The sequence below is a fragment of the Budorcas taxicolor genome, chromosome 7 (genome assembly GCF_023091745.1).
Source record: "Budorcas taxicolor isolate Tak-1 chromosome 7, Takin1.1, whole genome shotgun sequence".
Lineage (NCBI taxonomy): Eukaryota > Metazoa > Chordata > Mammalia > Artiodactyla > Bovidae > Budorcas > Budorcas taxicolor.
In genome coordinates this window covers 26,586,928-26,602,565 of record NC_068916.1, presented here as the reverse complement: position 1 = coordinate 26,602,565, position 15,638 = coordinate 26,586,928, and the positions used below count along the sequence as shown (strand labels likewise).

The 15,638-nt window shown below is 39.5% G+C and overlaps 1 protein-coding gene across 1 annotated transcript in view; it reads left to right on the top strand.

Moving 5' to 3' along the window:
* Positions 1 to 15,638, top strand: part of MEGF10 (multiple EGF like domains 10) — a 137,590-nt gene that overhangs the window by 79,331 nt on the left and 42,621 nt on the right. The window contains exons 7-8 of the mRNA XM_052643017.1: positions 3,561 to 3,697; positions 10,246 to 10,458. Coding sequence (XP_052498977.1) covers positions 3,561 to 3,697; positions 10,246 to 10,458 — 350 coding nt within the window. The remainder of the gene's footprint in view (positions 1 to 3,560; positions 3,698 to 10,245; positions 10,459 to 15,638) is intronic.

Sequence of the window (15,638 nt, the reverse complement as noted above, 5' to 3'; positions counted from 1 at the left end):
TTATTATTCTTTGGGAACATTATTCTCAACAGGTGAAGTGTTGTGTGAAAAAGGTATTTGGTCTTTGAATCTGGAGACTCATTGAGGTAAATCAAGTTTTCCAAGTATTGAAGAACTCAGAGCCTTTAGTGTAATGATCTGTACCTTGCTATACTTCCCAACTTTGACCATGATACTCTTCCTTTGTGTAGTATCTCACAGGCTTGATCTTATGTGGAATACACAATGTCAAAGCTGGTTTACTAGGTAGATTACTCTAAAATCAGGCAATAGTATTGGTTCGTGTTTCTCTGAGTTGGTTTCTGTAAAAGTCTGCTTGAAGACAGAAGAGTGAATGACCAAGGTCTGTTTCCTTCATTAACACACAGAAAACAAAACAGCAGTTGACTTCATGACTACCTTCCATCTCCATGAGCTGTAGTGAAGTTGCTCTTGCCAGGGTTCAAGTGATATAATTGCCAGATTCAATGACAACTCCTCCATCTTCATTCTACTTCATTCCTCCGAAGCTTTTGACTCTGTTGCTCATCCACCTCCCTTTCCTAATCTCTCTCTCCACTTCTTTGATAACCCCTTCTCCTACCTCTCTTATTAAAGATCTCTTTTCCTAATCTCTCTTTTTTTACATACCATTTCATTTCCTGTGTTTCGCACCAGTCTTTCTCTTTTCTCATGATACGTCTTTCCTGGAAATCTCATTAAGATCCATTACTTTAACAGCCATCAGCTGATTTTTCTCAACCTTGACTTTCTCTGATCTGAACACAGGTATGTATTTGTCACTGTGCTGTTACACTCCCCACCCTGGTTTCACCTAAAGACATGGGTCACTATCTGCCTGAACTATGCCTAGGCTGGAGCCTTAGGAGGCAGACATGGCATTGCCCTTGTTGTAGGAATAGAGCAAAGAAGACTTGGAGTCCACTTCCAGTCAGAACCATAGGAAGTAAGATCGGGTTCAAGATGGCAAGACCACTGGGAGAAGTGAAAAAGAAATATCAGACCCAAGGCAAGAATTGGAAATGATAAGCAGACAAGACAAGGAAGCAGAGCCTGGAGAAACTCCATGGAGCAATAGAGTCAGTGCAAGGGGGCCTTTTATTGAGTGCATGATGGTGAGGCAAATAGAGAAGCTCTTGGAGAACTACTGACTTGGAAGCAGGCCTGTCAAAGTCAGTGTTTGTAAAACCAAATTTGTCATACACCTAAACCTTTCTTAAGGTGATTCTCTTTTTACCCTTTTTTTTTTTTTTTTTTTTTTGGTCTTCATTAAAACCAACACTTCTCTCTTAGTTGCCCAAAGTAGAAATGCTGAAATATCTTTGATTCCTTCTCTTCTTTTATTTCTTATAGTCAGCCTTTTGCAAACACTGGTCATTACTTTGTTCTTTGGATGAGCTGTAGAAATGTTACTTGCAAAATTTTTGTGTAGACATTGTCTGTAGGGTTGCCTCATCTTGAGGTTGAAGGCTTCTTCTTCTGGGTTGGAGTGGTCATGAGGTAGGATGCTGGTAACCACAAGTTTGGACCGTGAGTCCCAGTAGGAGGACACATGGCCCTCTCCATCAGCTGAGTAGAGCCTCCCGTATATTCTGCACCCCTACCCTGATGGATGTTTCTTACTGAATGTTTCAGGTCATTTTTCTCTAAGTGCAGCTGAGCTTCTAAGTTACACTTCTCTTTGTAACATTTTATTTGTGCAGTAATCCTAGGTGCTTTTCATAGGTGGCTATATATTCCTATTACACATACACAAGTATATATTTCAACTAATAATGTCCTGTGTGCATGCTAAGTTACTTCATTCAGAGCCGACTCTCTGCTACTTTATAGACTGTGGCCCACCAGGCTCCTCTGTCCATGGTTCTCCAGGCATGAATACTCGAGTGGGTCGCCATGCCTTCCTCCAGGGGATCTTTCTGACCCAGGGGTTGAACCCATGTATCCTGTGTCTCCTGCATTGGCAGGCGGTTCTTTCTCTCTTTTTTTTGGCAGGCAGCTTCTTTAGCACTAGAGCCACCTGGGAAGCCCAATAATATTCTACTTAAAGCTATTGACTCACATTAATCCTTCTTTGCAAACACTATTTCAACAGCATCTCTAAAGCTTATGTGGGACCATTACAAAATGTGAGTAGTTCCTGAGAGAGTGAGAATTTTCACCAGAACCCTGGCTTACCATGGATTGACCCTTGGCATATTTATTTCATCTAGTCATGTTAATATGTTGTGCTAGAATGAGGGGTTAGAGCTATTTTTATATCTGTCTCCCTCATCATATTGTGAGCTAATTAAAGGTTGTGACTTTATCTTTGATTCTCAGAGCTTAGCACGATGCCTGGCACATAGATGATTCTCACTTAAGCACTGATTTGAATCATCTCTCAAAGGCTTTTTCAGTTCCAAGATTCTGGAAGAACTTTTTCTCATTGGTAGATAGCTAGAAACCACCAGAGGAGACTTAATTAGCACACCAACTGCCTTTGTGGGTAGCCAGGAGTTAGAGGAAATGTATTTTCTTATGCTATCCAGAATAAACATTTACAAAACCATCTGGTGTTCACTAGCCTCCAATTTCAGAGTGCCCACAGTCTGTCTTTTTTATAGAGAAGGAGGACAAAGCAACAGCTTCCAACAGTTAAAAACATTGTAAAAATCCCTGTTATTTGGGGTTATTTTGTTTGATGTAATAGTAACTCCAATAAATACATGATAAACTACAAAGCCAAGTTATGTGGCCAAAGGAAGTAGAAAATAGTAGAGTATTTCATTGACTTATTGGTAAAGTATCTTATGCTTCTCCACATAGGACTGGAATAAATATGACAATATCTGACAAGACAGACAGCCTCTAGGGTGAGAAGATGTGTCCAAGTTACTCTCTCGATTTCTCTCCCAGGAAATTAGTTTTCCTATTGATCTTGGCCCAGCAATGTTTGTTGAACCTGCTGAGAATAAAAGTGTCTTTTCTTCCAAAATAAAATGTCTAGAATTGTTTCTGTTAAAGTATTTCTTAGGCAATGTTAATGTTAATTCAGATACACAAAATGTCAATCCTTTTTTTAATGCTTCCTTATAAGAGATAAAACCAACAATAAGGTGTATTTTCTCTAGAACATATGGTAAAGTATTTGAATATTCCATTTGGGCCAGATGTTATCATTTATGTAATGGATGCTCAATAAGTGCTGTTCACTTACTGTACATGTAACACACAAGGAAGAACACTTAGGAGGATTTGTGAATGCCTTAGGTTCCCATAATCATTTGAGGTGACTTTGTTTTTTTAACCTAGGTATTTCTTATGATTACTATGCTGCCACCTATGCGTATATCTTGAGATTTAGGCCTACTAAGAAAATAAGTCAATTTAGAATTTCTAACTGACATCTTTGAGGTGATAAACAGAGTTTGCGTTCTAAAACCTCCTTTATCTAATCTTTGTGCAGCCCTGTGCCCACACCCTGCCTTCCCTTCCTGCTTCCTCTCTTTTCGCCCTTTTCTCTCTTCTTTGACCCTTCCTGGAGGCGCAGCTAATTTTCCAAGTCTCTTTGAATGCAGGGCACAGTGTGTGGTCAGCCTTGCCCCGAGGGTCGCTTTGGAAAGAACTGTTCGCAAGAATGTCAGTGCCATAATGGAGGGACGTGCGATGCTGCCACAGGCCAATGTCACTGCAGTCCCGGGTACACGGGGGAAAGGTAAGGGCAGCCTTGCGCCCCTCTGACTATAGCATGGAAGTGAAGCTGGGAGGGTCCAGGGCGCACACTTACTGCCATTTGTCTGTGACTATTCTATCATCTTCCGAGAAGCATCTCTAAGGTATCAGTGTATTTGACAGATTCCTTCCCAGCTCAGTGCATAGCAACTGGACCACTGACGACGATGGTGAATTGAAGATGCAGAGAAAGCATTTTTTTAAAAAATGAGAAAATATCAGAAACCCATGATGGATCATTGCTACACAGTTAAGTGATTAGGGCAGCCACTTCAAACCCCAACACTTCTAACATTTTAAAGATTTTTGGATAGATTTATTTTAAAATAGGGTGTGTACTCAGGTATCTTTAAAAAATACGTCAGGCATAAAGTTTCCTTCCTACGACGCCCTGTACTCTTAAGAATGTGTGTCGTTTAACTGTGTGGTGGTGATAGGAATAAGACCCGGTGGGACTTACAGGTCTCTCCTGATGCTTGTGTGGTGTGTGGTTTTATATCCACAGCTTGTCCGTTTTGTGTGTTAGGTGGTAAAGTGTTACCCAGAGTGCTTTGTTCAGCCTACAGCTTCTAATTTGCTCTTTAATCCATTGTATCCTGAAAGATTTGATAACCGAGCTTGTTAGCTTGTCTGTAAAATTAGAGAAAGAGGCTTGAGAGACAGAAGAGTATATTAGCCCCAAACAAAGAATTTGAAACCTCTGTCCTTGGAAATATGCTCGTCTATAATGTTCAAACAATAATTGTAATTTCTTCTAGGGTTGTAAGAATTAAATGAGTACATTAAAGCTTTTAGAACAGTGCTAAATCTTCCAAATATTAGCTATTATTGTAGTTGAGTGATTCTATGAACTGTATAAATACTAGTGATTATTAACTTGAATGATATCTAGAAACTGTATAAATATTAGCTATCAGCTATCATTATTTTATATCTATGAATTAAAAATTCCTTTAACCTTCTTCTCTAATGTTTTTCTTTCTAAAATTCTGGTCTATGACTTTTAATAAGATACTGTAGGGTGTTTTCCCCCTCCAATTTAGACTTCACAATTTCTTAGGAAATTTATTTATAAGTTTTGAAGAATCCCATTTAAGTTTTAATTGGATATTTCTGGATAAAGAAAATCTTGTCTTTGAATATTTATTTTTTATTTAGTCACTCTACTGAACTTCTTATTTAATTCTCATGTTATTTTTAGCAAACACTAAGGTTATTTTATTATCTACAGATAAAGATAAATTAGTCTCTTCTTTTCAGTATTTGTAATATGTCATTTACTTGAGTGATTGCATTAATTTAAACTTCTAAATAGTATAGTGGAATAGTGAAAGTTGCTCAGTGGTGTCTGACTCTTTGCGACCCCATGGACTATACAGTCCAGGGAATTCTCCAGGCCAGAATACTGGAGTGGGTAGCCTATCCCTTCTCCAGCGGATCTTCCTGACCCAGAAATCAAACCGGGGTCTCCTGCATTGAAGGTGGATTCTTTACCAACTGAGCTATGAGGGAAGCCCAAACTTCTAAATGAATGTTGACAAATACAGATAAAAGTGGGAATTCCTATCTTCTTCCTAATTTAATTGAAAATGGCTCCAGTATAGTTTGCTGTTTGTTACTGGTTTCTAGTAGATGGTCTTTTTCATCTTTGAGTAGTTTTTTAAAAATCTATGTTTTTATTAGAAACTTTTTAAGTAATATCTGTTTAGTTTCATTAATACAATTATGTATTTTCCTTAATTTTTGATGTTATAAATTATTGACACCTTTAGCACATGGTTTCTATAACATGTAATTCGGGTACTCAGAAAGTTTTTGTGCCCTGCTTCCTGGTTTGTGGTTGTATTTTGGAAAATGAGGTTGTTAGATGAATTCTGGATCCATGTTGTATTAAAGTCTTAACATAAAAAGATGAATCAGGGCAAGAGAGGCATGGGACCAAGCAGAACCCTAAGTAATAGTTCCGTGTAATATTTTTGGACACTAAAAATTTGAATATAATAGTTTTCTTGCCCTGTCTGGATTTAAGTCTCAAATTCAAGGAACATAAAATCAGCAAACATACAGGCAGGCTTATACTCATTTAGAACATAGGGAAAGGGGATAACAGCTAATTTTCAGGTGAATTTTTGATTTGAGGCCAGGCAGGCAAAGAGCCAGAGTAAGAGAGGAAAGTAAAGAAGGAACTTGCTTCTTAACTTGTTTTTATAATGATTGTGGGTTGTTTTTTTTTTTTTTTTTGGTGAACTGATGACATGACTCCTGTTTCCACTTCTACTCTGATACACGGAAACACACACACACGCAACACATCGACGTCAAGCACATTCGTCATCGTGAAAGAGACAGTGAGTGGTTATGCAGCCATTTGTGGCAGGAGGTGTGGGGAAAGCAGTCTGAGGGCCATTTGCCCTTTCCCCTGTTTTGAGAAGTCAGCAAAACATGACCACTGAGGTCAGGCCAGAGGGGAGCAGGTACCACCACAGGCAGCTGGCCCAGAGTGCACCCCGGATGTCGGGATGGCCCTCCCAGGCAGAGAGGACACAGAACAAACAAAATAGGCACCTCGTAGGCAGACAGAGCAGCTCATGCGATGCCCACATAATGGCTGTAGGGTTTGTGGGATGGTTTCAGAGGACAGTGTGGTGAGGAAGGGTCGTGTGGCACAGCCAATATGGTGGCTCTCAGATCCTCACAAAAACCCTTCCGAAGGGGCTGAAAGAGTGTTCTTAATGCTGAGGGGCTGTCGTGGCATCATTGCACTGGGGCCTCTGATGGCCTAGCGTGAGTCCACGTACACGATTGTTGCCTGCTACGTGTTAGCTGGGTGGAGAGGTCTGTGGATCAGTTATGGACTCTGTTAAGGGCAAGCCCCAGAAGGTTATGCTGTGCTACGTTCTGTACCATCCTCACAGTGAAGAAGAATGTGGGCCAAAGGAGGGGAAGTCCAGAGTTGTAGACAGGAATTGGGGGGATGCAGAAGTGGTCTTCAACAGAGGCAGTCTTTTCTGCTTCCAGTATGGAGGAAAAGCTGACTCTTTCCCAGTGTTCTTTATATAAATATTTTCCCAAGAGCAGAAGTTTCAGGTGTTTGAAAGGCAGGCAGCCGATCTATTGATCCCGGTCCAATGAGGAATGTGATTCTTTCACAGTAAATCATGCTTTGGCCCAATTATCCGGGTCACTCTGGAAGGCCATACATAAAAGGACAAAGGAGAAAATGGGACCTGGCACCCCTTCCATGCTAACGCACTTTCTTTTCCATAAGTTCACAGTGAGATGCAATAAGATAATCAAAATGATAGTCAAGTCGATGACCCTCATTGGTTTGGGCATTAGCGTCATGCTTTATTAGATTATCAAAACTTAATGTGTGTCCATTTTTCCAAATTCCAGGGTATTATTTCAAAAACTCTTTTAAAAAGTAAAATAAAACAGGAACTTCATATTTTCATATTTCACGGTAGCCAGTATTTATTGTTACGTTTTTATCTGCCTCTCTGCCATCTCTTAAGAAAGAAATTATTTCCTCTTTTAATGACTTCGAAGATTACTTTCCTTATTCCACATGGGACCACAAAAGCAACACTGAGGGCATAAAATTTGTTGGGAAATGATGCTTCTTTCAGAAAAATGAGCCCAAAAGGGAGGTAAGACTGCTTGACAAAGACTCTTAATTCAGCCAATAAGAAGGGTGTAATCTACTTCACCACTGTGTTTATTTTCAAGATGGAAAAGATCTACTTCTAGAAAGATATCCTACCATTTTGGTATGGTAGGTGGAAACTAACAGGATTCTCTTACGAGTGCCACACTGATGAAGAAGAAGCAGGATGGTGAACCAAGCTTTACTGACTACTTTCATAAGAAAAATTCGAATGGCCTTTTGCCATTTAAAACACAAACTTAGCAGTGTGTTTAATTATAGGTTAGAAAGGTAAATCTGGGTCATGCCCAGCTATTATGGATTTTGTTTGCTCAGAAAGAAGGAAGTCTCTGCCAAGATAGAGTAGTCACACTGCTCCCCTGTCTTTGGTGGCAGACATTTTCCCATGCTTCCCATTTCTCTCCTGTTGCCCATTTTTAGAGCTGTGCTTTTCCTCAAGTTAAAATCCTGGAGTCCAAAATGTAGCATTTGGGTTTCTTTTAGTAATATGATTTACCTTGAGCATAACTTTTTCTTTTTTCCTGGTATTGCCTTGCAAGGACATCTGGGCAGACAGGTTGCCAAACCGTCTTGCCAACCTTTAGCAGAGCAATGAAGAGGCCGGATGATTGACAGCATTTCTTTCTCTAAAGTTTACATTTTGAGGAGTAAACTAAGTGACTTGGCTTAGTAAAGCTGCTTAGAAGTTAAAAATAGAGTGCCTTTAAAAAACACTCTGGTCTAAAAATAGGTATACTCGTGTGTAACTTTGCAACACACATCTAATTTTATGCTAAATGAACTTAGTTCAATTACTCCAGAACTTTTCTAATGCTTTGTCAAGTGATTGATTTGAAGAGTTTGCCTATTGAAAAAAAGTCTACAGTCTGTGAAACCAAATTTGCAAGAGTCCCTTTTCCCTAAATATGTCAGAACCAGAGTTAACCAGAAAAATATCAAAGGGTTCTCAACATTTATCCTCTGCTCTTAACTAGAATCCTATCCAGCCCTGGTATTGTTAGTCCTCACACCCTATCATTAAAAATATGCAAAGCCTTGTGGAAAATGTTTGCTTTTCAGCCCCTTTCCTGTTGCTTTGAAGTCTGCTTGGATTCATTATCGTGCACTTGCTGCTTGCCTTGTACCCATCTGAAAAAATGCAGTGCTGACCTACATTTTTGACTCTGGGTCTGGCATGACTTGAGATCCACATGGGAAGTGGCTGCTGAGACTCACAAAGAGTACTCTGCTTGTGGCAGCTCTCTGACTAGGCAAGACCCCGGCTGCCTCTCCCTTGGCAGAAAGCACTCCTTCTGCTGCGGAAAATCCTATCAAGTCACCTTGCCTGGTCAGAAAGAAAAAGCTGGCCCAATAGGGGGCATACGCTTCATGGATCCATGAGGATTTTCTCTTGAGTCCTTCCAGCAACTCGGCTTCCCACCCAATCTAACTTACCCAGAGCATATCTTCATCTCACAATCTAAGGCCATTTTTTAAAAGACAATAAGGTGGATTTTTGAGATCTAATTTTTCTTTTCCCTTGCTGTTTGGTAGCCCTTCTTTCCAAGAGGACAAGTGAAAGTGAAAGTGAAGTTGCTCAGTCGTGTCCAACTCTTTGGGACCCCATGGACTGTAGACTACCAGGCTTCTCTGTCCATGGAATTTTCCAGGCAAGAATACTGGAGTGGGGTGCCATTTCCTTCTCCAGCAGATCTTCCCAACCCAGGGATTGAACCCGGGTCTCCCGCATTGCAGGCAGACACTTTACCATCTGAGCCACCAGGGAAGTCCAAGAGGACAAAACCCCACTTAATAAAAATTTTGTGTTCAGGAACTCACAGTCTCTCTACTGCCTCCTGGTGGGAGTTTCCCATGTTGAAATTGAGAACACCTGATTTCAATAGCTCAGACTTTCTTTGTCAAGTTACAAAACTTTCTGAATAAGGAGCAGTTATTGCCATTCAGCTTTGAAAGGATAGACATGTGGCTGAGGTTAAAAATTAATATCAACATAAAAGCCAAGAGAATTACATTTGGTTTTGAATTTGCTCCAAAGTTTTCATTTTGAAATGGGGAAAGCATATATATTTTTAAATTTAAGAATAGTTAATTTAGAATGTTGTGTTAGTTTCAAGTGAACAACAAAGTGATGCAGTTATACATACATATTCTTTTTCAGATTCTTTTCCGTTTTAGGTTATTAAAAGATACTGAGTATAGTTCCCCATGCTATATATAGTAGGTCCTGTTTACCTATTTTGAATATAGTAGTGTGTATCTGTTAATACCAAACTCCTAATTTATCTCCCTCTACCCACTACCCACTTTGGTAACTGTAAGTTTGTTTTCTGTGTCTATGAGTCTGTTTCTGTTTTGTAAATAAATTCATTTATGTCATTTGTTTAGATTCCATATATAGGTGGTATTATATGATGCTTGTCTTTTTCTGACTTACTTTACTCAACATGATAATATCCAGGTCCATCCCTGTTTGCTGCAAATGGCATTATTTCATTTTTTGAGAGACAGCATATGTTTTAATTCCCTAATAATGGGCTGGGACTCACACTTGGGCAATTCATTTTCTCCCTTTCCTGGTATCTACTAAAGTGCTGTGTATACCTTTAGCAAGGACTAGGTATAAAACATGCTTCCCATCCCAAATTCATATTTTGTTTCTGATTTTACTATTTCTTTAAACAGATTATATGACTGTTACTATTATAATTTTTCTTAATGCTTTTCATATCTATGATGGGACAATCACTAAGTAAATATCAAATCCAACAAGGATCTAAGTGTATATACAACAAAACCCACCTGAACCTACTGTTTATTTTCACAAGGCACTGACTGATCTTACACTCCCACCTCCTGCACGACAGGTGCCAGGATGAGTGTCCCGTTGGCACCTATGGAGTTCGCTGTGCGGAGACCTGCCAGTGTGTCAACGGAGGGAAGTGTTACCATGTGAGTGGCTCCTGCCTCTGTGAAGCAGGTTTTTCTGGTGACCACTGTGAAGCGCGCCTGTGTCCAGAAGGACTCTATGGCATCAGATGTGACAGGCAGTGTCCCTGCCATGTGGACAACACTCTCAGGTGAGGGTCAGCTGCCTCTGTGTGATGTGTTCTATTAAAGTTTTCACTGTAGGATCCCTCATGACTCAGATGGTAAAGAATCTACCTGCAGTGCAGGAGACTCAGGTTCGATCCTTGGGTTGGGATGATCTTCTGGAGGAGGAAATGGCAACCCACTCCAATATTCTTGCCTGGAGAGTTTCATGGACAGAGGAGCCTGTCAGGCTATAGTCCATGGGGTCACAGAGTCAGACACGACTGAGTGACTAACACAACTATCCACTATTTGGAAGAAGGGATCGGCAGAGATATTCCCATCCTGAGACCCTTCCTGCCTCTGGATCATCCTGGGCAGTATATGGAAGACTTTTACACTCAATGGTCCAAGTCAGAAGTGCTAAAGTTGTTCTGGCTGTGGATGGATATGAAATCCTATTCTCTGTTAATGACCACTGGAAAAAATTAAACTTGCTGAGGTTAGTACAATGTTTCCCTAAGAGAGGGATTCTGTGACATTCCCTTAGTAGCCAAGATGCAATGAGAGACATAGGTTAAGCCCAGCTGGGTATGTAAAACCATCACAGAATGAGTCTCATGGCAGCCTCTTTACTCAATGTCTGTATAGGCAGGAAGTGTACCGGTGGAAGTTTTGAGAAAGTGCTTCACTTGTGGTTGTCACATGTGAGATGTGTGTTCAGAACTGATTACTTGAACATAGAACTCACAGGGGTCTTTTAAAGGCTCAAAAATCTCTCAAAGAACTTAAGAACAGGAAACCAAAGTCCCACCCACTTTACTGTACTTTGTCTGCCCCTGAAAATGTCTTTCCAACCATTTCTTCCTCTGCCTCCCCCAAGGACCAGATACACATCACTTAGAATTCTGGGCCTCGTTTACATACTGCTGGAAAAGTTGAGTTTGACTATAATGTGGTACATTATATAGCAGTTCAGATGATACCAGAGTTACCTTTATTTGCATTCAGCACAGCTGTTACTTCATTTATCCTTCTGAAAGATAACTTTTGGTCACATTAAATCTCAAATGTACTAAAGTTAAAAGTAAATAGAAGCCTGTGGTTGGTCTCTTCTTTAAACCATTGTTGGGAACAAAAAAAAAAAGACTTTGCAGTGTGTGTGTATGCGCTGAAATACATTTTAGTGGGCATATTAAAGAAGTGCATTCTGAATGTGTCTCCAGCAGTTAGCAAGCTTCTTTAGTCAATTTCTGGTCTTCTTCATTGGGAAATATCACCATCTTCACAGGACAGGTTAAATAAACATTTGGAGAGTAAAAATGAATAATCTCTACAGGATTTGGGTTGTTTTTCAACTCTCCAGTGTTGAATTTTGGCTGCCTTTCCTGCAGCGTAAGGTTTGTCCCAATGAAAGGTAATTCTCCTTGGTAATAGCTAAGGACTTTTTAATGCCGGTGTGCTGTTTCGTTGAATGTAGATACAGTCTGAAATCAAATAGATTAATAAACCTATACAAAGGATCTCTGCTTTGAGAAGAATTTGAAAAGCAGAGGAAATGTTGATTTTGCTGAAATTAGTTATCATAATAGTAGATGCAGGGTACAAGTTGACAGTTATTTGATTGATGTCAATATTGTATAAATTTGACATAGGTCATGTGTACCTAAGCACATATGCTTTAACAAAGAAGTAAATGAACTTATTTGATAGTTACATAGATCAAAAGAACACTAAAATCTGTCTGATAATATATAACAAATAATCAGAAGATCAAAGACCATTAGCCTATGAAGTGCTTCCCTAAATAATAAAAGCTATTTTAAAAGATTAACTTGTACAAATTCTTATTAAAACCAGTTGACCATTGATTATATGACTCTTGTCTTCTTGAATTCACAGTTGGAGCCACCCTTCTACTTTTAAATCTCGGACTTCTATGTAAAATTCCTGAAAACTCAAAGTTCCTTTGAACCAAAAGGCATAGAATCTTTGTATTAATTCAAAGTTTAGCCTACCATTTAGTCAGACAAGTGCGTAGCTTGCTATTGCATAATACATGTCTATCCTAAAATCCTTTGTTATAATTATCGAGATAACTAATGAAATGAAAACTATTAATTTATAGTATCTTTAGGTAAATTTTGAGTTCTATGAATGTTCACACATTGACATATATTGAAGCCATATATTTGAGTAAGGGTTTGTATCAGTTAGTTTTGCTGTATAGAACAACAACAACAAAAAGCCTATCCCAAACTTAGGGATATAAAACAACATTTGTGTATTAGCTGGTGATTTCTTGCTTGACTGTTTGGGTTGGGCTCAGCTTGGTGGTTCTTCTGGTGGTCTGTGTATTCAGTTGGCAGATCAACTAGGGGCTGGAATTCCTGTGTCTCTCATGTGTCTAGCATTTGGCTGAGTGACGGGAGTGACTGAGCAATCTAGCACATTAGCCTGAGCGTCTGTACATGGTAACTGGCTTCCCAACAGCTGTAAGAGACAGGGCAAGCCCCAACATGCAAATGCTTTCCAAACCTTTGGTTATACCACATTTGCTAATGTCTCTCCAGACAGAGAAGGCATCATAACCGAGTCCAGCTTCCTTATACTCCACCTCTTAGGGGGTGGAGTTATCATGCATCTGTAACCATTTTTATTTTTCAAGCTAACATAAGGTTGAAATGAATTTAAATATATTTATAAGTGATGTTAGTATTTTCAATTACAGTACTATTATGGAGCCTAAGGGCATTCTCTGTGACCTGGAATTCTTAAAACTGACTTTTGTAGTGGAAATAATTTTGAATAGGAAAAAAAATTCAAGATTCACTGAGATTCCACATGAGATATGTATATTAGCTCTTGTTAATAAGGACATTTAATAGCTGTGGGCAATCAGGATGTGCCTACTTGCAAATGCCACCTAACTGTCATATATTTGAGCATTAATAATATCTAAGGAAATGAATACAAAGAAGTTCAGTGACTCTATTTTAGCCAACATTATATTGGATACCTGTAATAATTGAACTCTTAAATTGAAAAATTTACTAGAATGTTTTTATCTAGTTATATATGTAAATGTATAAAATGGTAGGTATTCCTATCTGTGTATAATCCGATTTCCATATTACACAAAGTGATCTGTTGTTTAGAAAGAAATCAGGTAGGAGGATATTACCCTTCAACCTCCACTCTGCTCCTCTAACGACACGTAAATCTCATTACCAATTAAGCTGCCTGCATGAGAGCCCATCAAATGCCTCCAAAGTGCTCTAGTTTCCTACATCTAATTACAAATTGCAGAATACTAATTTTGGTGTCAATCAATCTGAGAACCAGTATGCTGCACTAATACTCACTGGGGGGCATTGAATATCAATTTCTCTGTCTGCCTCTAGCTTAGTTCAATTTCCTGTCCCTGAATTGTCTATTCTGTTTAACATTTATATCTATACCATGTATATTGCTTTTTGCTTTTTATTATTGAGTAACATTTCCTACCAAAAGATGTCCTTTTTTAAAATAGTATCTATCTTAAGGTAAACTACTTTAACCTGTTCATCATTTGGAATATTTCTTTTCTTTTTGTCATATGTAGGGCCTTGCTAAAATAAAATTAAATTTGCCCCTGCTTTTTGCACAATTCAGGCTTCTATTGGTCCTAGTAATAACCCTTTTATCTGTGCAAAATCCTAAGTTTTAACAATTCCTTTTCATATCTAGCCCTCCTACCAGACTGCTATCAAATTTCCTTTTCCTTTGGTGTGGAAACAGAAAGAAATCTGGGTTCAAGTTTGATTCTGCCATTACCTGTGTGAGACTTGGAATAATTAGTACCTCTTTCCAGATCTCTGTTCCCTCATTTGAAAAATAGAGTCATACCTAACGTTGTGAGCATTAAATGAAATCATCCACATGGATTGCTTAGCATGGTGTTAGCACACGTTCAGCGCTGGTCTGTACATCCGCTTGCAGTATCATCATAAATGTCACTTAAATGACTGTTCCCTGCAATTAATGGTGATTCCTTTTAAGCTATAAAGTTGAGAGTTTTAAAACTAATTTTAGGGGACATCTGGCCTTTGTATGCAGACATACAGATTATACTTAAACAAGGCTGGATGACTTGGAGAGATCAGGGGAGGCAGATTCTATGCCCAGCTTCCCACCCCCACTGACTCACACACATCAACTTTGATGTTTTCACCTGTTCACTCAATCTGTGTTTACCATGGACACACTGTATGGTAACGAAACACACTTAATTCTCGTTCTTCTGGAGCTCGAAGCCTAGAGGGGAAGGGAAACACGGGAAGGACGGTAACAAGGGAAGGATGGTAAGAATAAGATTGTACTGCAGCATGCCAGCCTTCTCTGTCCATCACCGACTCCTAAGGTCATCATTTATCCGATGTCTCGGATAAATGTCTCGGAACTGTTTGGTTTAGGTTTGTTGTCCTAATGTAATTGTTAGTAACTTTCTCTTTATTCTTAAAAATGCCCTGGTTTAGACAGCAAATAATTTTCACTCTACCTATATTAAACAGTAAGCATTTTACTCTGAGTGTAGGCTTCTAAGGGAGCCTTTGAAGAATTTTAAGGAAGATGATACCATATGATCTATTTTTTAGTTGATGATTCATGAGTGAACACAGGAAGGAAGATTGAAAGGCTCTTCAGGAGTGGAGAAGACAGATACCCTTGCCCTGGAGTAGGATGGTGACACTGAAGATGGAGAGATATGGATAGAGTTGAGATATATTGTGGAGTTAGAATGGTTAGGTCCTAGTGATGAAGGCAATATAGGAGATGAGAGAGAGAGTTATTAAGAATAACTGAGGTTTTTAACTTAAACCGCTGAGTGGCTGGTTGGTTCCATTGCTTTAGTGGGAAGCAATGGAGAGGAATGGAACCCCACTCCAGTACTCTTGCCTGGAAAATCCCATGGACAGAGGAGCCTGGTGGGCTGCAGTCCATGGGGCCGCTAAGAGTCGGACATGACTGAGCGACTTCACTTTCACTTTTCACTTTCATGCATTGGAGAAGGCAATGGCAACCCACTCCAGCACTCTTGCCTGGAGAATCCCAGAGACGGCAGAGCCTGGTGGGCTGCCGTCTACGGCTTCTCACAGAGTCAGACATGACTGAAGTGACTTAGTAGCAGTAGCAGCAATGGAGAGGAAACACTGAGTGAGGAATGAAGAAAGGGGAGAGCCAGGGC